Genomic DNA, 24,135 nt, shown 5'->3' with positions numbered 1-24,135 from the left:
ATTTTACCGCTGGAGGAATTTGAAAAGGACGGCTGGGATTAAAGACGAATGATAAGATAGAAATGTATGTTATTTTAGAATAGATAATGTATATAAAATTTAATGTATATGTAGAGATAATGAATTGATTGTAAAATATGATATAATCTGATAAGAATGTATATACTGGAATGTCACGTCAAATCCAATGTTTTTTTTTAATTGTTTTATAAATAAAAAGTTTAATAAAAAAAAAAAGTACAATGTAGTGAATTCATGCAATGAATCGGTCCTAGAGACACCTGCTATAATTCAAATTCGGAACTGCTGAAACGAATGCCTTTTATAAGGACAATTCAAACATGCATCTTTCCAGCTACCATACGTCAAGCAGACGCGTCTCACGGCTTCGAGGGCAGAAAGCCTGAGAGCCTTTTAAAAGTCTGGACTTCAATTCCCATCAATCCAACCAGGAGTGGCGCTTGGCAAAGGCTCCTGGGAATTAAAACAACCTGCTTCTTGCACGCTGCAGCTTACGTCCGTCACCCGCTGCTACCCTTATCGTGGATCTGAATCCGCAGTAAGGCAGCTTCATGCCAGCAAAAGCGCGAGCGCATCTCCCACGCCTGACCGCGGACCGTGCCGCAGATAACCGGCGGGGCAGCGCTGAGCGTGGATCCTCCGAACTGGGCGATCGCGGCGCCTCGCGGCGGCGAAAGGAAGCGGCGACCGACCGACCACGCGCTTCGAAGCTGCGAAATCCTCGGCGGATCCAAGGGGGCGGGTCCCGAATGTTCTGTGCGGGAGATGGGAGGGCTGCTTTAAAGGCGGCGGGGCGGGTTGGAGGCTCGTCGCGCCCCCTCCGCGGAGCATGGCTTGGCTGGGTTGGTTGCTGTGGATTTGGGCTCTGATAACCGCTCTCGCCGTTTCGGGTCGCCGGGCCTTGAGTTACGCTTTTTACCGCTGCGGGAACAGGCAGCGTTCGCCCCAAACGCCCATGGCTGTGGCGGGTCACCTGCTGTTCCGCATTGGGTAAGTCGAGGGGGGGGTACTGGAGCGGAGGGGGACGCACTTTTTTCGTAGGGGCTACAAGAACGCGCTCTGGGGCTAGCACATGCTTGGGCTGATAGGATGCACTCCCCGATCTGCTGCACCTGGAAAGGTCTCGGCGGGATGAATGGTGAGACGTCGGGGAGCTTGAGACGGGGGACTTAGGCTGCTAGATCTGAACTGCAAAAATCAGGGTGGCCGCTAAACGGCAGCCAAGAGTTTTCTGCGGATTTTTTTTTTTTTTTTTTTTTTTGCAGCCTGGTTATAGAATAGCCGGCGTACGCGTGTCGAGTTTTCTCGTGTTTCTTTCGGGGTGCAACGCGATAATCTGAAGTCATTGTTCCAGGGGTTCATGCTTCGGGCTCAGCGGGGTATCTGCTTCGATCCAAAAGGATGCATAACATTTGCTTCGGTCGGGGAATGACAGTCTGTTCAATTGCGGGGAGAGTTTATATGCGCCTGCGCGGGGGGATTAACTGGGTTTTGCAAAGCGAACGCGGAGGAGGAATTCGGCGGCTCTGTTAGTGGGCGAAAGGAACGATAGGTCAATAGGGACAAGGCTGCTTGCAGGGTTCAGGGAGAGCCGGCCGGGTTACATTTGCGGGATTGGAACAGCAACGTTGTCCAGGGGCGTCGCGGCACCCAGAAGCAACCCTACGGAGAAGAGGCCGACCGCGACGCTTTGCAGGGCAAAGATTAGATTTAAGCCGGTTTAAGAAACTGCCGGTGTTTGCTTTGCGGCCAGGAAAGACGCTCTTTGTACTGTAGGCGTGGGTACTACTGGGAGCAGGCTAGTGCGGGGCTGGATTGATTGGAAATGATGGATGCCTGCGCATCAAAGGAACACCGGGATCCGAACCTGCATGCGTAATCAGTGGCTTTGCGCAGGTAGCTCGCTCTTAAAGGGAGCGGAGAGGTTCGCGGGGCGGCGGCGACATAGAATACAATAGGTGTCTGTTCCCCTCCTCCCAAATCGAAAGTTAGAAAGAACGAGATTCTGCTGTGCGCAACTTTTGTGGGATTTTTTTATTTTTATTTTTTGCCTACGGCGGTTGCTTTTTGGTGGTTTTTTCCGAAAGAGCTGGAGCATGACGAGCATGTTTTCTGGAAATGCCTGTCATTCAAAAGAAAGAATGACAATAGCGTTACTATACTGCTCTCGCTTCTTTACCGTTTAGCATAAGCGCATTTCCCTCTTTTCCAGGGATCCCCCTTGGGTGGTGGGGAAGAGCGTCGCAGACCCATATGCTTTATATACGGTAAAAAAAAATAAAAATGACTGGGCCGACCCTTAGTACTTTCACGTGGAACTGGGAAACCTCTCTGCTTAAAAATCCCAGAAAATCATTGTGTTAATCATGCAGATAGTAATGGTTCATCAGTGACTTGGCTCTCTAAAACGGCATGTGCTTCATTACTTAATCATTTAGCTCCGATTTCTGATCCTTGTATTCATTTTATGTAAAAAATAAAATAAAATTTAATGCTGAATTTAGAGCCATGTGGGAATACAGTTGAGTCCCAATTTGAAGGAGGGAGATGAGATGGTGAGAAAGCAACACAAACTGTCAAGATAAGACTGATATTCCAAGGAATATCAAGTAAACAGAATGCTTGCTTACATAAAACAAAAAGGGCACAGCCTCTGCAGAAGAAAAAGCCTTGCAAAATGTGCTGCATGTGATATACTGTACATGCGATATAGAGAAAAAGGGGCATTATGTTTTCTAATAATAGTTCTTCAAACTCTCTTCCCCAATCTTCTGTGATTAAAAAGGCGATTGCCTTGAATAGATGGTTACAGATTAGGCCTTAGAACAAGAACAATAACCATGAAATAATAGACCCATGAGCCATTAGGAACTTAGAATACCGCCCCAAAGTCCCCTAACCCCCTAAGTGCTTTCTTTACCCATCTATTACTAAAGGCAAGACACTTGAGAATGGAGATGGTTGGAAATACATAACTCACTAAAAATGAACAGAGCTGTAGGTTTTAAAGGAGAGTGCCAGATTCTGCTGGGAACAAAGAGGAGGAAGTCAGAAATTATTTTTGGAAACAAGCTTAAATTCCTAACACAGAATTCTCTTTTGTCCCTGGCTCTTCCAACACAGGCAAGTGCATTTACAATATCTTTTTGAGAATCGGTGAAAGGAAAAACCTCCCAAACTTTTTCCAACCAATTTTCCTCTTCTCTCAAAAGTCTCCATTCTGAGTTTGGATGCAGATCTTACAGAAGCAAATATGCGAAGAATAAATTTCCTGTATTCTAATTATTCGGTGAAATTAAAGTTACTCTGTCTATGGGTAGTTTCTTACATGTTTGCATTCTGTGTTTGTTCCTTCCTTCCTTCCTGAAATATTCCCAAAGGTGCTTTTGCCAAACTGGACTTTATTGGGTTTTTTTCCCTTTGAAAAAGTTTTGCTTCTCATCCAAGAAGCTTCTTCAGTTCTAACTGACTGTAGGGGAATGGTAATATTTACCGTATATTCTTTGCAGTCATCTGGTTGTTAGCATTTTGAGGATGAGTTGTTAGGTCACTGAGAGTAGTTGAGGCCACTTGGAGGTTTATCTGTGTCCTCAAAGTCACGCAAATCAGAGTAAAACAGGTGTGGAACCTTCTTGGGACTGCTAAAAGGACTGCGTTGTAGATAGGAGATAGGTGGGTGTCATATCTCTCCCCCTCTGTTGAGGGAGGGCTGTTCAGTTTTAACATAGATGGTTCCTTTGACTCCTCTTTCAAGCTAGTGGTCCTCTTTGTTCAGAATGTGAACTTTTTCACATTCACATAATGAAACGTTTTCAAAGAAAAAAACCAAGAAAGTCCAGTTGCCTTTTGGAAAAAGTACCTTTGGGACAACCAGGGCTTGGATGATTGAGACTCTCTTAGCCATTCCTAAAATACGAGTAGTATGTATGAAGTTTCCAGACAGCATTTTACCCATAATACGGTCAAGTTATCCTTGAATCGATCTTGACTCCTAGTGATTTTGGCAATAAGATGGAAGTGATTTGATGCTGCTTTCAGAATTTGTTGACTTCCTACAGCCCTAGGATTTCCTGTTGGTCTCCCATCCAAGTATCAATTTGCTTAGCTTTTTCAAGATCAGTCTAAGTCAGCAAGGGCTGCCACCAACTTGGTTTTGCATCGAGGTATTGATCAACTTCAGTAAGATAGCTGAACTGTTGGTTACAGGTTATAGTTTGAGCAATGCCATCTCTTCAATCTTAGGGTTTAATTCCTTTCTCCTCCTGCCATACTAGTACAGGTTGCAAAGCTGTGACCCCAGAGAAGCCCAGATGAAAAATGATGAGGCACAAAAGGCTGAAAATATAAATTCTACAGGTCTATGTAGGAAGTATTACCAGGGAGCCTAATGAGCTGATTCCTTGCCTTTCCCGAAAGACATCTTAGTTTGGTTTTTACTGCAAAGTCAGATCTTTATGCTGATATCCTCCAAATTACCAGTGTATGAATCCATGTTTGCTTTCTACTTTTTTTGGCTTATGGCGCAAAGGATTCATAGACTTATATAGGTAATCTTTGACTTACGACCATTTGCTTAACAACCATTCAAAGTTACGATGGACTTTACTTATGATCCATCCTCTAAGTTATAACTGCTGATCCACTCCTGTGGACCTGTGATGGCATTCCAGGAGTTTGGCAACCAGCTTGCATTATCACTGTTGCAGCATCCCATAGTCACATGACCATATTTTGTGACTTTTTTTTTTTTTGCTGTTTTCTAGCAAAGAACACCCATTCGATAAGCTGGATTCAGACTTAAGACCAAGTAATTCGCGTAATGTGATTTGCTTAATGATTGACATACAAAACAGTTGTAAAATGAAATGAAGTCTAGTCATTTGGTGACTTAATTAATGACTGCAACAAATTATAGCCAAAATTCCAGAGTTAGTTGTGGTGTAAATTGAGGACTACCTGTAAGTGTACTAAAGTGGGGATTTCAAACGTGGAAAATAGTTCTTTGCAGGCTTATGATCCTGAGGATAATTTTCAGGAGATTAGTAATCTGACTTTGATTTAATCAAGGCATAATCTTAGTGAAATCTCCATTTGTAATCCTCTGGCTTAATGAAAAGGGAGATGTCGGATGCATTGTTGAGTCATGGGTAGATTTTTCTTGCAGAGTGAGATTCCTTTTTTAATATGCATAAATTGAGAAGGGAAGAAGAAAGCCAATAAACTAAACTAGCAATAGCACTTAGACTTATATACCACTTCATAATGCTTTATAGCCCTCTCTAAGCGGTTTACTGAGTCAGCATATCGTCCCCACAATCTGGGTCCTCATTTTAACAACCTCGGAAGGATGGAAGGCTGAGTGAACCTTGAACTGGTCAAGGTCGAACTCCTAGCAGTGGGCAGAATTAGCCTGCAATACTGCATTCTAACCACTGCACCACCACAGCTCTACATGCAGTTTAGGAAGCTGTCACCCTGCACTAGTCTCTTGCTTGCATGCTTTATAGATGATAGTTGGAAACCAGATGGAGATGGGTTTTAGCTACCTGGTGATTCAGGCAGAATTATCTGTATAAGTAGTCCTCGACTTACGACCACAATTGAGTCCAGAATTTATGTTGCTAAGTGAGACATTTAAGTGAATTTTGCCTCATTTTACGACTTTTCTTGCCACAGTTGTTAGGTGAACCACTCAGTTGTTAAGTTAGTAACACAGTTGTTATGTGAATGACTTCCCCTTTGACTTTGCTTGTCAGGATGTCGCGAAAAGTGACCCCCGGGACACTGAAACGGTCAGAAACATGAACCAGTTGCCAAGCATACAAATTTTGATCACATGACCATGGGGATGCTGCAACGGTCTTCAGTATGAAAAGGGGTCATAAGTCACTTTTTTCAGTGCTGTTGTAACTTTGGTCACTAAATGAACTGTTGTAAGTGGAGGACTACCTGTATTCCAGTTATATGTTCATTTGGGGAGGTGTCTTTTATGCGTTTGCATAAAAATTCCTGCATAGGTGTGTTCTTCCTACAAAATGGTCGTCTGTATTTTGGACTTTGTCTATTGATAGGTCAGTCTGGCGTCTGCTTATCTGATCATTACCTTGGATGCAACTTTGTTTTTACAGGGTAGCAACAAAAACATAGCTTAAAAGCAGCCACACATGGTATAATGAACAAACCAGCTGGTTACTGAAGTATTGGATTGATAAGTGTTGGCTTACAAAGTAGCTTGCCAACCACTCCCTCTGTTCCACTAGAGGACAGATTTCTGGTTCATCAAGTACATTTGAACAATTGTGCCTTTTGCTTAGAATAAAAGGTTCACTTTTTTTTTTTTACTTCCTCTTGATATTGGCTATCTGCAAAGTGCACGGAATCTGTTTGTATATCCATTTGATTGCATCGTAGTGTATTGCTGTTTTGAAGGATATTTTAGGGCGGCTAGTCCCATCTACTTTCTTTCCAGTAATGCTGCATAGCAACGCCTATCTTCCCAAATGCTGGCTATTCTCCCTGGGAATATTTAGAATAACAATTCAGCACTTCTCAAGTTCATCAGGTTGAGGAAAACTAACTTCAGAGGAATTATGAGTCAAGGAATGTACTCCTGTAGAAAAATTATCCCTTTCTGAATCTTCACAATGACTCCATGTGTATTTTCCTCTGCCCTGGTCTGGCATATTTTCCATCAGCTGCTCAGCTCTTACAGGCCCTTTATTGCACAAATGGGATCCTTCATTATATAAATAAGTAATCTGAAAGAGTGTGTACGCCAAGGTTTTGAATGATACACTTAAATCCCTTTTCTTAACATCATTGTGATCCCCGTAATACCATTGTGATCCCCATAATACCTATATCAACATAATATTAAAAATTCAGCCCTGCTTTCTACTAAATTAAAGATTTTTGTCTATTCAAAGGAAAGACTATATTCATTTTGAGCAGAATATTTAGAACATGTGTCCATTTAATATCGCTAGATGTAACCTGGCTTTCCTGACCGGCTATAGAAGAGTCTAGCAATGAAAACTTAAAAAAAGCGTGTGCTGCAAGTTTTCACGTGATTGCAGGATTGACTGGATGTAGCACTGAATGGAATCTGCATTTTTTTTTCTCCTTTGAAAAATGGATGAGAAATGGGGAATGTCTTAATATAGGCCAGTGGTGGCGAACTTATGGCATGGGTGCCAGAGGCGGCACTCGGAGCCCTCTCTGTGGGCACACGTGCCGTTGCCCCAGCCTCGCCTCCGCCCGCGACCCCCTCCTCTCCAGCAACCCCCCTGAAGGAGAGTCGCCCCTGAGCGTGGCCCACGCGGAGCAGCGCAGCCAAGGACATGGCAGCCAGGCAGCATAGACAAGACTCTGCCCTCACACCCCATCGTGCACAGTTGATGCTGCAGGGTGCGGGCAGAGGGCGTGGCCGCCATAGCGCTGCTGGGCTGCCTGGGCAATCTGCGGCGGGCCCTGGAGGTGGTGAGTGGCCCTGCGGGCAGGCGGGGTGGGGGGGCAGGGCAGGGCAGGGGGTGGAGCAGGGGCGGGGCCAGTTTTTGGGCACTCGGTCTCTAAAAGGTTCGGCATCACTGATATAGGCTCTTTTTGTTGTTTAAAAAGTAACAAAGAATGGTACCATTTGGAATTAGTGCAAGGATGGGCAAGATGACCTCTGGGTCTGGAATACCCTCCATATACCATGCCAGTTTTCTTCCTCCTAGTTTTTTTTCATTGAATGCATGTGATCTTTTCCACATACCTTATCTGTTGTACTCACCATGCCTACACATGGCCTCTATCATACCATTGCCTATGTTGTTCACTTGGTTCCTTCCACTGCTTCTTATCGCCTGGGTGCAGTTGGTTTCTTCCTTCTGTCACATCCTTCCTGTAAATCGGCCATCTGGACTTTAAGCAAATGAAGAGAAATCTCCCAAGATGAGGAAACTCCAAGGAATTATAAACTTTTGAGGGGGGAAAAAGTGCAAAGTATTTGTTTAACTTCTTCCCCGCTACAGAACTCTCGGAAACAAAGGTTGTGTTTGTATTCATTGATTTGTTTTGGAAAGTATATTACTGCACTATTTGCTACATGAAGTTTACTGTGGTGACCGGATTGAACTGCAAATTAGACTGTGTTGTCTGCGTGGTGACAGGATTGAATTGTGTGCTTATCTCCAGTGCAAGCATATTATAATTCCAAGGCTGAATTGTGAAACCTTGGCCATAAATTTACTAGCTGGCATGGGCAGGTTGCCTGTCCTCAGTCGTGCCTATGCGCAATATGAGGATCATATACAGAATTGTTATAGCTGTTGAGAGAATTTATACCGAGAGATTTCAGAATGATAAAAACTCTGTGGAATAATTAGCCTGCAAGCTCAGAAAAAGAAATGTATAGAAAACTGGTCTTTGAAAGACTTTTGACTATGATACCCAGCGACCAAATTTGGATGTGTATTGCTACAGGTGTGTCTTTTGGGAGGTTCATCAGTGGTCCTTGCTTTCCTATTCTTAGACCTGAGAATCCTTCTTAAGCAGTCCCTGGTAGAACAGATATTGCTGCCTAAATTGCAAGGTTTTAGATCTTTTTCTTCAGAGACTCTTGATTTGAGCCATCTGCAGACATTTGGATAAAATAATTTCACTCCTGCAGGGGAAGAAAGTCTCTTGTATGTGTGGCTTGCTTGTCTCATTCTGAGTTTGTGTGGGCCTGCTGTCCCAGGAAAATAAAAAACAAACAAACCAACCAACCGCTGGATACTGTTTAATTGCAAGTTTAATCTGAAGGCTCAATCAGTTGCAGCTGATAACAGAGGAAAACTGGGTTCTCAGATGTTGATTTGTTGAAGGAAGTTATTGTGGACTCAGCTTAGAGGCTGTTTAATCTTTCAGGAAATGGCTCTGGAGTGGAGGCACCTTGGGAGAAAAGCTGGCTCGCTTTCAAATTTTTATGAATCTAACGTTCCTGAAACCTCCCCAGCCACTTTTAATATAAGCAGCCCCATTCTTGTGTTGCAAGGCTCTAGAAGTATTGGATTACAACCCATCATCCATACTGAGCATGGACTGGCTTGCAGCCCAATGCATTTTAAGGCTGGTGTACTATGCAGTAGGATGCCTGTAACTTTAACATACAGTTTGTGGGATCTGTTTTTATTGGCATGGTACAGCTGCCTTATAGCGAGGTATGGAATTTTATTCTAAACAGGATCTACCTTTGTGTCAACAAGCTAGAGTTCACAATCAGTTTTTGTTTTTCCGATAAGATAAGATAGATAAGATAACCTTTATTGTCATTTTTTTAACTGTGGGCATTACAATGGCACACATCAAAAATGAAATTTAGTTGCCCGCTCTCAAAGTGAAACACATACATGACACACACCTAAACATACTATGAACAACATATGTATAGACCCACACCCCTATATATACGTAGCAAATAAATATTAAATACTGTCCATCTTGAATATATAACGGAAGGAGGAAGCTTGAGCGTTCGCAAGGTTAATGCTGTATGGAATGAAACTCTGGCTGAATCTGAATGTTCTGCTTCGGATACCACAAAGCCTCCTCCCAGAAGGTAAGAAGGAAAGCAGGTCGCGAAGAGGATGTGTAGTGTCCCAGATGATCTTACGGACCCTGCTCAAGCAACGCTTCTGTGCTATGTCCTGGATGGGAGGAAGGGAACTGCCAATGATCTTTTCGGCCATTCTCACCACTCTGCACCACCTTCCTGTCTGAAGCAGTGATGCTTCCAAACCAGACATGTATTTTCCAGTCTTGTCTCACAGCTCATTTCTTTCCCCCCATTCTTACTGGAATCCCCAGTAAGATGGCCAATCTTTGCCCATCTTTTCAGCACCCACCACAGATTGCTACAAAAAAATCTTGGCTTGATGCTGGTTCCATATTTTTCTCCAAGGGCTTGTGGATTGATGTGGAGCCTTTAGGAGTGACAACAACAGCCATTAGTACTAGAATTTCTATTGCTAAGTGATGTAAAATGTGATATCCCATGACTACACTGCTTAGCGACAGCAGTCCTGGCACTTCTGGTTGCTGTTGTTAAGTGAATCCCACACCGTCATTAAGTAAAATGTCACGTGTTTGCCATTTGTGACCTCCTGCTGGCTTCCCATTGACTTTGCTTGTCAGAAGGTGGCAGTGAAGGTCATAAATGGTGATGTTGTGACCACAGCACACTGCAACTTCATAATTGTGAGGTAGTCACTGAGTGCCAGGATTCTGATCACGTGATCGCGGAGACTGCAGTGGCCACAATTACAAGGACTGGTCATAAATACCACCCTAAGTTTGAAGTCATTCAACGAGTGGTTATTAAATGAGAACGTGAATTGATTGCCAAGAACTTGGGGTTTCAGGGTGATATAGTAATGTGTGAAGTGCAATTAAGGGTTCATCTCCATCAAGAATTCTCCAGAGGGTAATAATGAATTGGGGAAATTCTTTATTTGAAAGAATTATGAAGGATTGAGCAAAGAACAAAATGTTTTATCTTAGTTCAAAAGGTTTTTGTGGAAAAAAATCTTACCTTGGTCTGCTAATCAACCCACTATCACTTCAGTTGTGAATTGTCTGTGTGGTCTGATAGTGCACATATCAGGTGAGCATCTGACGTCTTCAAGAATGGGGTAACCCTCCACACACATCGGCAAACCGGTTCTTAAATGCTAATAACATTATTAAATCATGCTAATCCAGTGGCGTTTAAACAAAATACTATCAAGGCTGCAAGATTCTTTTCATTTCATAGACCAGGGATAGGCAACCTTGGCTCTTTTATGACTCGTGAACTTCAACTCCCAGAATTCCTGAGCCAGCCATGCTGGCTCAGGAATTCTGGGAGTTGAAGTCCACGAGTCATAAAAGAGCCAAGGTTGCCTACCTCTGTCATAGACCATTCCTCCATCTTTAGAATGAATTTTACAGAAAAGGGATACATGTCCACAGTACTGAATTTCTCACTTTTCTGCAGTTTTGCTAAGGGAACTCGCAATTTAAACATTAATGGATAATCCTCGACTTACAACCACAAATGAGCAGAGTAGTTGTTAAGTGAGTTTTGCTTCATTTTATGACCTTTTTTCCACAGTTAAGTGAATCACTGCAGTTGTTAAGTGAATCATGCGGTCCTTAAGCGAATCTGGCTTCCCCCCGAATCTGGCTTCAAAGGGAGGGACAAATCCTTCAAGTCATTTGATTGACAGCTAACATACTCTTCAACCATTTGTTATGTTTGTTGGAGCGCCTGGAGCTTGTATAAAATATAGAAAAAGTACCATGTTATCTATCTCTTTGGAATTTCTCTCTTCGAATTATATTTGACCTTTGTCTTGGCTGCAGTTGGCCTGAAAAACTGTTTCTCTGCTGTGATTTATTCTTAGATGCTGCACATGCTTTTTCCAGTAATTTTTGTCCAAGGGTCAAAACCCCACAACTTTTTCTAATTTCACTTTTAAAAAAAAAATAATCAGAAAAGCATGTGTTCAGTAGGCTCTCTTTTAGACCAGCTTTTAAACTAGCTGTGTTAATAGTTTGCAAATGTATTTTTACTAGAGCAATGTAAAATCTTCAGTCTTTTTTAATTAATGACCTCAGAAACCTGAGGACAAGACAAAATAAACGTCAGTCGAAGAAAGAAAAATAAGTTGAGTGTACACTTTATAATTTGAGTTTTCAGGCATCTTTGTGTAGTTTTAACAGCTTACCTGTTTATTCCTAGAATACTGAATTGATGCTAGATGATACGTTTGTCTCTTTTAATTAAATGTACCTCTGCTTTCAGTTGTCTGCTTTGAATGGTTCAGCAACTCTAGTGGTGGCTGTTAATCTCTCTCTGCTTTGCTAAGTATCATTCTCAGGAATGTACTGTACCAAAGTCTTTGTGAACTTGTTCTGACTTGCCTGTCTGTTTGTCTTCCGGTTCCTCAGGTATAATCTCTATGCGAAAACCCGGCTGGGCTACCTGTTATACAAGCGGCAGGTAAAGAAGGCACGCCAGCGTTATCCCCAAGGACACTCAGTTTCCCAGCCTGTGGAGTTCAATGGTGAGAGCTTGGCTTTTTCCATTGCATTTTGGATAGATGTACCCATTTGCGTTGTTTTCAGGGATATTGTTTGATTTAACTTCTAGAAAGTGAATTTTGAGAAGTAGTAACTAAATTCTGGATAAGGAAGAAATCCTGTAATGGAAACTTAACTTTTTGAGATGCCTCAGAATGAATCAATGAGTCAAATTAGGTCTATATGATTGGGATTCAATCATACTCATACTCCTGAATTTGGCAAACAATTTGTACAGAGAAGGCTTTTTACACATGTGCAGAATTCTACAAACTGACTTGGTCAGAAATCTTGGGAAGGGCGCAGACCAGTTTCACAGTTTGATCTTTGAGATCAGCTGAGATTGCAGCACGTTTAATGGAAGATACAGCAGGATCACTGTACTTGAACGTCTGTGCCCCACCTCCCTGGTTGAAATTACTGGGCATCTTTTTTCTCTATTGCTTAGTACACAAAGTTATTCAAAGAACTTGCATTTCTCTAAGACTTAGAAGGCTGCTGGGCTGCAGAGGCCAATTTTTAAAAAATCATTTTTGTTTCTCTGATTGCAATGTCTCACTATCTTTTAAAATAATTCTCTTTTAAAGAGTTATTCAAGGTGGCCAACAAAATATAGTTCCAAATAGCAATATAGATATTGCAGGTTCAATGGAGGGTTTTCTGTGCTCATTTTCCTGCTTTCTTCCTTCTTTGCTTTATGTTTGTTTTCCCAGGTTTGAAGATCCTTCCCATTCCTGTCCTGTCTGATAATTACAGCTATCTTGTTGTTGACACTGACTCCAACAGTGCTGTAGTTGTGGACCCTTCTGATCCTTTGGCTGTACAGGTGAGAATCCAGATATGATATTTTCTTTCCAGAGTTAGAGATAGGAAGATTTTGGGGCTGGGTGTCTACTTTTTCTTCCTTAACCAGGGATATGGAATCCATGAGCTCTCCAGAAGTTGCTAAATTACCTCTCACTTACCTTCCCTCAAAATTGGACCTCTAATTCAGTGTTACATAGCATTGCTTTTCAGTAACAGGCAAGGTCTTCCAGTTCCGCACTTCTGTTGTGATTTTAAGGAGCAATCAAATGGAATTGGGTATAATAAATAAATATAAATACTCTTAGCAAATAAATATAAATACTCTTAAGGAATAGGATGTTTCTGTGCATGACTCAGATAAAGTAATAGATCAGTGATGGCGAACCTTTTAGAGACCGAGTGCCCAAACCGCAACCCAAAACCCACTTATTTATTGCAAAGTGCCAGGGCCGCATCAGCATTGTGGGAGGCGCCTCTGAGTGTCGCCTCTGGCATGCAAAGACCGGGGGCACAAAAATGGACCACTATGCTGCAAGGTGCAAAAACGGCCGCTGCCACACCGCAGGGTGCAGATACAAAATGCTGCACCACACAAGAACGGGGCAGGGCTAGTGAATATCACGCAGGCACTAGCCCTGCCCCATTTGCAATGCATGCGTGCTTGTGGCCCCATGTGTGCATGCACGCATGTAAAATGCTTCCCCCTCCCTTTTCTTCCAGTCCACCAATCGACAATGGTTGGTGACCTCTGCTTTACCACCTCTACTTGAGCTTGCTAGTCAGCCACTTCTCCTCCTTTGTGCTGGGCGGCCTGATGGACCTGCTGCTGGTGGCAGTGGCACACGTGCCAACAGAGAGGGCTCTGAGTGCCGCCTCTGGCACGCGTGCCATAGATTCGCCACCACTGTAATAGATTTTGATGCTAGAACTGACTTTGAAGTCTGATCATAAAAATATCCAGTACTGTTCTTCATTTGTTTTTTTTCATCTCAGTTACTTAAGTCAGTGATGGTGGGAAATACATTATTTTTGTTATTACTGTTGTTCAGCAATTAGCAATCAGATCTTTTCAGATCACCCAGGAATCTAATAATACATCCTGTTTTGTTTTTTGCATCTTCTGCTGTATAAAGTGGCTCAAATATGGATGTTTGAAAGCTAGAAAGGGAATTGCCATTCTTACCAATGTTTTTAAATTGACTCAAGCTGTCCTCTTAAGAACAAGGACTTGGTAATCAGTTGGTCTGATCTGTTGCATTGATGCAAGAATGTTTAATATCCAGGCAATGGCCCATGCAGTTGAGGACTTGTCTGTTTTCACTGTGGTTTGTGGAATTTTTATCAAAGTCAGCTGGAGAATGACAGATTACCATGACCTGCTACAAGTTCATAGAGATGTTAATCAAGTATGAATCGTAGAAAGGGAGTGTCAAAAAGTCGCTTGAATGAATTAGGCTAAGTTTTGTACGAGGCAAGTGGCCAAAAGAAAAATAGTATCTATCATATTTCTGGAAAGAACTGACATTTCTCAAGAATTGATCCCAAGCTTAAATGCTAAGAAAGGAAAAAAATGGATTCTTCCTCTACCCTCCCTAATTCCACATGATCAGTATTTAAATCCTTCCTCTGGCAAAGTCTTTGATAGGCCAACTATCATCTACCCCAGGGGTAATCAACCTTGGCTCTTTTATGACTCGTGGACTTCAACTCCCAGAATTCCTGAGCCAGCTGTGCTGGCTCAGGAATTCTGGGAGTTGAAGTCCACGAGTCATAAAAGAGCCAAGGTTGACTACCCCAATCTACCCCATAAATCTCAATGCTTCTGGGAGGTGTCATTTGTAAAGGACCTCTTTCTACACATAAGTGCAGTACTACCATTAGTCAGGATGCCACAACTGCATTGTAGACTTTTGCTGATTTAACAGTTATAGGTGGTCCTTGTTTAGCGACCACAATTTGGACTAGCAGCTCTGTTGTTAAGTGAAGTGGTTGCTAAGTGGAAAATCACATGACCACGACTGCTTTTCTTTTTCCCATTCTCCTGCCGTGTGGAATGTTCATCCCAGTGCCAGGATAATTAACAAAAAGGGGATTAATGTTTGTAATTACATTAATTGAAGAGGAAGGGATTATAAGAAAATAAGCAGGCACACAGTGGGGAATACACATACAAAAGAATGATTTGGTACCAGCAACCTCAAGTGTGCTATGCAACAGCCCAGTATATTCTTGAGAGCAAGGGGAGAGGGGTAAAAACAAAAACCCAAGCAATCTGAGGCAATCTCTCCTGTGCCTGATCCATTCAAGAGTTCTGGTGGTACAGTGCTTAAACTGCAGTATTGTGGGCAAACTCTGCCCACAGCTTGGAGTTCGATCCTGACTGGGCTCAAGGTTGACTCAGCCTTTCATCCCTCTGAGGTCCGTAAAATAAGGACCCTGATTGTTTGGGGCAATATTCAAATTATGGTTATATTGTAAACCCCCCAGAGAGTACTGTAAAACACTATGGGGTGGTATATAAACCTACATGCTATTGTTATTCTTTTCTCCCCTCCTCGCACAATAGAGACATTGGAGAGGAAGGGATTACAAGAGAATAAGCAAGCATATAATGGGGAATATACCCACATTGTAATCTCTTCCTCCACAATCTCTCTGTTCTGCAAGTGGGGGAGGGAAGAAAACCACAGCTCTGGTACAGGACAATACATAATGTAATGGTGATCACGTGACTGAGGGATGTTGCAAATATCATAAAGGCAGACATCAGTTGTAAAGTTATTTTTTTCAGCACCATTGTAACTTTAAATGGTTACTGAATGAGGCAATTGGTATGCAAGGTCTACCTGTGTAGGATCTGGGGAACTATAGCCATGGTAATAGGAGGATATGGAGGTATAAGAAACTACACTATAAGAAACGTCACCAAACTACAATTCTTCAAAGTATTTCCAACCTTCCCAAACCTGGCACTCTCCTGGGTTTATTTGGATTGCAAGTCATGGAATTCTTAGCCAGTATGGAAATTCTGGGAGTTGGCAGTCACCAAACATTGGGGGTGCCAGATTGGCATTAAACTGAGACCTGGTGCAATTTATTTTCATACTATTGGATTACAGATCAGGAACTTCCTAGTTTCAACTTTGTCTCATTAAGCAATCTCAAACAAGCCTCAGCCATAATTCATAATGTGTGGAAAGTACCTGATCTACTGTATCTTGTAAATTCACTACACTTACAAATCGCTGTAGAGATCAAAAGAAGATAACATATCTATTCTTACTGTCTTTATACCCCAGCTTTCTATTTACTCGCAACAATCAAGACAATTTACAGCAATTAAAATATACAGAGTATAAAACATTAAAAAATTGGCTAAAACCAAAGCCAAAATTAAATGCAGCCATTAAAAGAATTAACATGAAATGTTTATTAAATGAAATGTATTTTACTCTCTTCTTAAATAGTGAGAGAGAGCAGGAATCAAATGCATTCCCTTATAAGGAGTGTATTTCATAACCTGGGAACTGGACAGGAAAAGGCTTTTTTCTAATTAAATAAGTACAGTAGTTGCCCATCTCATGGAAGTGAGACTGGCTGTCTTACAAGAATAAAATAGACAACCACATGAAACATAACTGCCCATACTCAAGGACAAATAGTAGATCTTACTTACCATTAATATTAATAGAGGTAATCTGTTCACCTGACTGAAATACCTGGGATATAGCCAGGTCTTCAGAACTTTGCACAAGACTAATACAGATGAAGCTATCTAATGTCATGGTTCCGAAAGATGAAACTCTTCAAAGAACTTTGAGGCATTATTTACATTAAAGAATCTTTATTCGAGCAGCATAGCTTGGGCAGGTACATAGTCGAAGCCAAAATCTGACTTCCCCTCCCTTCAGCACATAGATCAAAGCACAATTCCCTCCTACAACTAACAGTCATAAATCACATTCTCCAATTAGTTTGAAATGCTGGCTTTCCGCCCAGTTCCTTATCCACCATTCCTTATCAGCTCTTATTACAATATTGTATATCTAACTAACTCCCATCACATTCCTCCCCCTCCCCCAGTATCATCTAATTTAAGAGTAAAGTATAAGAAAGAAAAAGGCTGCATCTCCATATATTGGCAAAGCAAGAACATCCAATGTTAGCAGCGTTGACATCTAAATCTCTGGGGGATGCTGTTTCACAGAGCAGGTACTGTCAACAAAGAAAGCATGATTCATGGTCTTTCTACTAAATTGGAGGGGTGGGCAAAAACAATAGTAAAAAGGAGATCAAGCTTCTGGCAGATGGGGCATTTCAGTAAGGCATTGCCTCCTGATCCAAGGAACTGGGCAGGTCCATATTGAATTAGGCAGTCTTGAAAATAATTGCGCCTTAAGCTTTAGTTCGATATCTGCACCTTAATTTGTGCCTGGAAAGTACTCAATAACTAGTGCAAGCATTTGTCAGTAGTCTTGATATCAAATTCTACCTCAGTTATAATTTCTGAGCATTTTCCCTATTAAGGACATTACAGTACAAGGATTGTAAACAGGGCATGGATCACCCTCACTGACTGGCTCAGGGGAAGATCATAGCTGGAACACTAGACATATTTGCCAAGCACATTTTTTATCAGAACTGCCACCTGCTAATTCAGGGACCAATGGAGACCAGTGAGTAATCTTAAACTTCAAGCTGGCGTTCTCTGTGGGAATACATCCTCAGCCAGAACAGGCTTCATGTATCCCCAAATCCACACTGTTCCCTACCAAAAGTATCTGTGCAATAGCATCCATAGTGAGCTATGTTTATGACAGAAGGATAAGATGCACCTGATGGTCCCACCATTTGTTTGTTCTGCCTCATCCAATTATTGTTGCGTTTAGGCAACATTCAGGGTTACTGATTGTTTCCTTGGAGTTAGAAGATAGGAAACAGTAGAGCATGCTGATGATATCTTTTTGTTAAAGCTCTGCATGACCTCCAATTGTTTCATGAAGACAGCGTTCAGATAACAAGAGAAAAATTTTATAGAACAGCATAAATGTGCACCGAGAAATAAAATTGCAGTTTTTGAGCATGGCCAAACAAAAACGACAGAATCTCTTAGAATAGTGTGCCCAAGACTGCCCATAAATTTACCATAATCAGTGATAATCTAAGGCACTGAGAGGTCCAAACGAAATAAACAGATCACACTCCATCTAGTTTTTGAGGTAGGTTATCTAGTAAAGTGATCAAAAGAGTCTCAGTACCATAGCCCAGATGAAAACAACTAGAACATAAAGTAAGTAGAAGGCAATGCAAACTGTTAAAATATTAACAGTTATTGTACTTCTACTTTATTTTTCTAAAACTGAATCACTATAGTTTTCTTGATCTCTCCCTCCCCCCCCCTTTAAAAAAAAAACTTTTAAAGGGTAGTCAGATCTGGTTTATGATACTTCATCTCCAGCTGCTTGAGTTTGACTGTTCACGATATACTTGCCTGGCAGTCCTTTTAAGGCTCTTGTTATCATGAAGTTCTTTTTATATGCAGTGCTTGGCTTGGTAAGTGGTTTGCACTTTGACCTCCGCCTGCTATCCCATCTGAGGGCACATTTGCTTGATTCTCCTTTGACTTATTATTTACAATCTGCAAATATCTTTAAGGAAACATAAGTCAATTGGCTCCTGCCTTCCTCTTCTCCACTGTTTAGCATAGACTACCTTCCAATTAAGGAAAGGACTCATGACTCTTCAAGTCTGCTTCTTGCTGCCTCCCTGCCTTCTGCAGGAAAGCCGTTGATGAAGCAGTAGCTGGATGCTTCCAAGAGTGTTTCAAAGTTAGAGCAATAAGAGCAGCAGCAACATCATTTGATCAAAATCCCTTCCTTCCTGCTTGGGGTTTCTCCTCTTCAGAAGCACCTGTCATACTGGCTCTTCCTGTTATACTCAAGGGCCAGGTCTTCGCTTTTGTTCAGATGTGTTTGGAATAAAATGTCAAGTGTAGCTGAAGGAGAGGCCAGAGGGAGAGCTTAANAAAAAAATAAACACCATTAAATCAAACCAGAATATAATCTTAGGGCATTTTTATAATGGCTTATATACAAAAATCAAGAACACTACTTATGAGATAGTTAAATAGAGTCCAGTCCAGCTAGACAAACATTCCCAAGTTAATGACAGTTTGAACACTAGATGGAGCAGGCACTTCTGTGTTTTTGATGGAATAATGGCCCACAGTCAAAGATTTGGTATCTTCTTGGACACTAAAGCTTACATGTAACTATTTAGGAGCAGTAGACAAAGATATTGGCCTACTAAAATCATAAACTTCAACAACCAATAAAACTTGCTAGTGACACTAAAATAGCAGTCAACTGTGCTCTTGTACAGGTGGAGCAATGCTGTTTATATGAATTTATTGCCCCTGGCACCAAACTCCTGTTTAAAAGACTCTTGATTTTCCCCCCTCTCTTCTCCCCCTCCATGTCCTCTTTACACAGATTAGCAGAATCAGCCTTTTCCTTTCCTGACATAAATGTATGCCTGCATGAAGATGGACATCTGCCACAAAGTGTCGGGTCTAAGGCGGCTTTGACCTTTTCCTCTTGGCTGCTTTCTGATCAAAACCACATCTTCCTCTTCTTCTTCCCACCCCATTGCCTTATCAACTGTCAGAGGAAAGAGATAGAACTGAAAGTAGCTGTGGAACTGCAGTTTCGATATAAAACCCCTCCAGCACCACCAACCCCCTTTTTTTTCTAGTTCCATGACTCTGATTTTACAAAAGCAGAAGTGGGAGAGATCCAGGGTTTCAGTCCTGGGTCTCTTGTGATATATTTTGCTTGTTTGCCCTGATTCTCTCCTGGAATGTGGTAAGAGATACACACCTCTATTCTGATAGAGAAACTGATTTGTAGCTCAGAATTGAAATGAAGGGTCCTTGGTGCTCTCTGTGCTTGGGTGTTTCCTTCTGGACATTTCATTATCCAAACTAGGTAACTTCAGTACAGGGCAATGCATCATCTGCAAGAGAACAACCCAGCTGAGAGAGCACCAAGGGCCCCCTCATACCTCTGTTCATTATGGTGACCTTTTATGGGTCACCTCTCGTAGTTGGATGAAGTCTTGCCTAGGCTGCTACAGAAAGCTTCCCTCTGCCCTGTCAATATGGGCATCAATCTCTCTCTCTGTGCCTTCTCCCTTCTTTTCCCAATCCCTGTTTTAATCTCCACTGCTGATCTTTTCCTCTTAGATCAGGAATACTCTGAAAATAGTCCTCAGAGAAGAATGGATAGAAGACTTCTCCATTTTGTTTTTGTCTCTGGAGCCCTCTCCAACCACAGTTCCAAGAATTGGTACTTAAAAAAAAAATTATGAGCAATATATGGAAATTAGTTGGAGCCCTATAATTCATTGTACAATTTTTTTCTTTCTTTATTAGAAGAAAATTGCTTAAACCTGAAAAACCCTACAATGTCTGTTAAGGTCCCTTCCAGTTAGCATACTCCCACCCTCAATGGCCCACTTCCATAAAGGGAAACTGGGCCCCAAGCACCAAAAGATTGGCTATTGTTATCATCAAATTACATCTGCAAAATAAGACATGCATATGTCTGTAATATTTTTTTTTCATTTTCTTCAAAAGAGGATGAAACGGTGGGAGTCCTTCTGGAGCAAACTTCTAGTTAGCTTGGTTAGATGCCATACCTGACTCCACATTCAAGTGGAGGGGAAAAGGTACGTATATAGTGGAATCATAGAACAGTGCTTGAATTTCCGCTTTTTTTTTTCTCTCTTGCCACACAGAGAGTCATTCAGGAAGAGAAAGTGACACTGGAAGCTATCCTGTGTACTCACAAACATTGGTAAGGGATTTCTTTCCCCCTTTTTTTTGATTGGTTGCAGACAAGGGGGAATGTTGGGGAACTTTAAAATGTGTGTCTACTAAGTAAAATCCTAGCGCAAAATTGATGTTACCAGTTCAGGTGTGGTCAGGACAAATGCGTGCACAGGTGGAAATTAACCTTTTCCTTGGAATAACTTGCTCTACACGGGTTTTATTGGGGAATATGCCTGTAGATGTGGCATTGCAATCATGATGGAAGTGAATAAGATGGGTATCCTGTGCTTTCCATAGTTAAATGAGTCTCTTCTTGACAGGGATCACAGTGGAGGCAACACAGCCCTGCGGCGATGGTGTGGCTCCTGCAGAGTCTATGGAAGCAGCTTTGATGACATTCCTGAACTGACAGAGTAGGTGACCTTTGATTTCTGCTCCCCACTTGGTGAGGATGGATCCAAAATATGCTGGGTTTACAATGTGAAGACTAGACATTTTTTGGGATTGCATTAGAAAGATAATAGTATGGTCTCAAGAGTGATGGGGGAATGATGGCCGTCTCCTCCGGTTCATCTAAATATTATAAGATGACTCACCTTATTGTTTTGTGTTCATCTGAATAGTATAAGACGACTCAGTATTGGCTCTCTGATGTCCCTTTCAGCTTGTGACCATAAACATGCTGTTCCTTTTCAGTCCCCTCACGGACAAGGAGACTATAGTGGTTGGGCGCCTGAACTTCAAGGCTCTCCTCACTCCAGGTCACACTCTGGGGCACATGGTCTATGTCTTGGATGGGAAACCGTTTGAAAGTCCTAGCTCTCTCTTCTCAGGAGACCTCCTCTTCCTCTCTGGCTGTGGTAAGTTTCCAGCTGAAGGAGGAAACCAACTTGGCTTCCTGGTATTGCTACCTCAGCCTCATGGACTATTCCTTGGGAATTAATGTAAAATTTGCCTCTGTTAGCCAGTAGGGGGCATCAGACACCTCTGCAAGCATCTGGAACGGACTCTCAATAGCTAAAAAAATGGAAGCCTAGANATATTAGCAGAACATTGCATGTCTGGTTATGCCGTACCCAAGGAGCAGGCAATTAATTTTCCCAAAGGGCCACATGAGAAACTGGGACTTTTGTGAGTCCGCTGCCCTCCCATCCCACCTCCCCACCTTCGATGTTGCTGCCACCCCAACACTGCCAATGCTGATGTCTTGCTGCTGACCACCACAGGCTGGACAGGGACAGCCCACGGATGTGGCCTGTGGGCTATAAAATGCCCAGGTCTGCTGTACCCCTTTTCCTTCTTATATTCTAGAGAATCAGGGAGGTATTCTTAAAAAATGCTTTAGTCTCTTTTGTTTAGATATAGCTCTTGCATGTTTCTATCGTTGTTATTTATCTTCCTTATTCTCGAAGAAGTATCTGCTACTGATTTTTTTCCCCATTCAGAATAAGTAACCCACTCATTCTCTATCCCCCACAGTGTCCTTCCACCATTGGTGAAGAAAAGCAGTATAATCCTTTCTTACGGACTCACTGCCAGGAGATTCAGGAAGCCATCGGCCTCCAACGCCAAAGGGATGAGGACTGGGACACCTTCCGGGCCCGGGTACTGAAGGAAGTGCGACTACGAAAGGATGTCTACAAAGCAAATCTTTAATTCGAGAATCTAGTTCAGAGTAGGGCCTGAATTAGGCTTCTGCAAGGACCAGTGCAGACACAAAATGGATTCTGTCATACTGAAAAACACTCAACTTGGATACTGATTTTTACCACAACGTGAAGGGAATGGTTTGGGCCTTTATTTGATCTTTTCCTTCCGAAACTCGGATTCCAGTGCTATTTATCCATTTACTATGATAATTGGGATCACAATCTCCCAGGAAGGGTCTTACCTCAGTGGAAGACAGAGCAGATTTTTTTGAAAACCCAACATGCATCACCAATACCTACATGTTGTCCTTCTGCAGGAAGGGATTGGTATAGCACATAGCAAAGTGAGGCTGAAACAGTTTTGTGAGTTTAAGCAAAGTCTCTTGCAATTCACCACAAGAGTGACTTCTCATATTTCCATTAGAGACTAATCCACATGTGGGAACTGAGGCTATTTTTTGTCTTCCAGTTGTTGACTGGCACTTGAGAAGGAAGTTTGGCCTTCCCCCTTCTTCCTCTGCCAAACCTTTTCTTAAGTACCAAAGCATCTTGCAACTCGTGTATGTTCACGGAAGTTTGTTACTATATAATTTTGTTCCACTTTTCCTTCTTTTAATAGAACTGAGAAGATAGACATAATACCTACCACTAGACCATGCACCGATTTCTTGAAAGAAAATGTCCAGGCTCAGATCAAGCATGTCAGTGTTAATATAAAGTCTCTCAGAGCTCACTATTCATAAAACCCCAGGCCAAGAATTGCTCAAATTCCTGAGAGAGCAGGAGAATGGAAGTTGGAAGCTACTGCTGGTCTTTCAACCTTCCTTCCAGTGGATCCCATGCAAGTTGCTTGCAGAAGATTGTGTAGGCCAACTTTGTGGTATTTAATTCACGTTTCTCAGGATTATTATCTTGAACTTGGTATTTGTGCCACTGTAATTATAGTTATTGCTATTTATAATTGAACTGAGCGAAGTGTTTGAAAGAGATGCTTTGTAACATGCAACAATGTGAGCAAAGGACTTCACAATGGATTATTAAAGCAGCCCTGTCTTTTTCCAAGCATGTGCAGCTGCTTTGAAAGTGTTCCCTGAGCCAAGTGACTAAATCTACATTTTCATGATTTTTGCACTTGCAAAGTACCTTCTATGAATGCTTTGCACAGCCAAGTATAATTTAATTCCAATTAGTCTTTTTTGTTATAGCACAAAGTCTTTATCAGACCAGTTTTTTAATCTTGAATGAAATAGGAAATAGTCTTATCCCATTTGCGATTCTATTTTGTTTGGAGTAAGAGATTTGTAAGCTATATCTTTCAGTTTGGCCTTCTTTATCAGAGTCTATAAACATTGCATTTTGGAACAGAGAAATACGAAACACTTTTGATTTGTATGTATTACTGAGAAATGTTTGCCAAATGTTGACGTTTTATGATACCACTAAAATGAAATATCCACAATTTATAAACCTGTATCTTGTCTGCTGAATCTCAGGGAAACTATTTTTAGAGTCCTTCAAAATTGAATAATGACTTTTAAACCAATCATATTGTGAAATTGGCATCTACACAACTTTGTCTAAAGGGGAATAACATCAGAGAGGCTGAAGATTAATTTGTGGAAGTTATATGTTGGAAATAAAGTCACTATGGAAGGGCAATGGCCTTCTCCACACTGTGTTATAATCAGGCTTTCAATACTATGTACATTTGTAGTAGTAGCTGTTTTTCCAGTGTTTACT

At 41.8% G+C, this 24,135-nt stretch overlaps 1 protein-coding gene across 1 annotated transcript; it reads left to right on the top strand.

Annotated features, from left to right (window-relative positions):
* Window positions 1-850: 850 nt before the first annotated feature.
* Window positions 851-23,854, top strand: PNKD (PNKD metallo-beta-lactamase domain containing). Its single transcript, XM_015820486.2, has 7 exons — window positions 851-1,011; window positions 11,977-12,092; window positions 12,822-12,934; window positions 20,713-20,771; window positions 21,067-21,159; window positions 21,443-21,647; window positions 22,226-23,854. Exons 1-7 carry the CDS (start codon window positions 851-853, stop codon window positions 22,400-22,402), a joined length of 924 nt encoding a protein of 307 aa, XP_015675972.1. The 3' UTR covers window positions 22,403-23,854.
* The last annotated feature ends 281 nt before the right edge of the window (window positions 23,855-24,135 follow it).

Source organism: Protobothrops mucrosquamatus, unplaced genomic scaffold (genome assembly GCF_001527695.2).
Source record: "Protobothrops mucrosquamatus isolate PMUCROS unplaced genomic scaffold, P.Mucros_1.0 scaffold1133, whole genome shotgun sequence".
Lineage (NCBI taxonomy): Eukaryota > Metazoa > Chordata > Lepidosauria > Squamata > Viperidae > Protobothrops > Protobothrops mucrosquamatus.
This window is presented reverse-complemented; position numbering and strand designations above follow the sequence as displayed.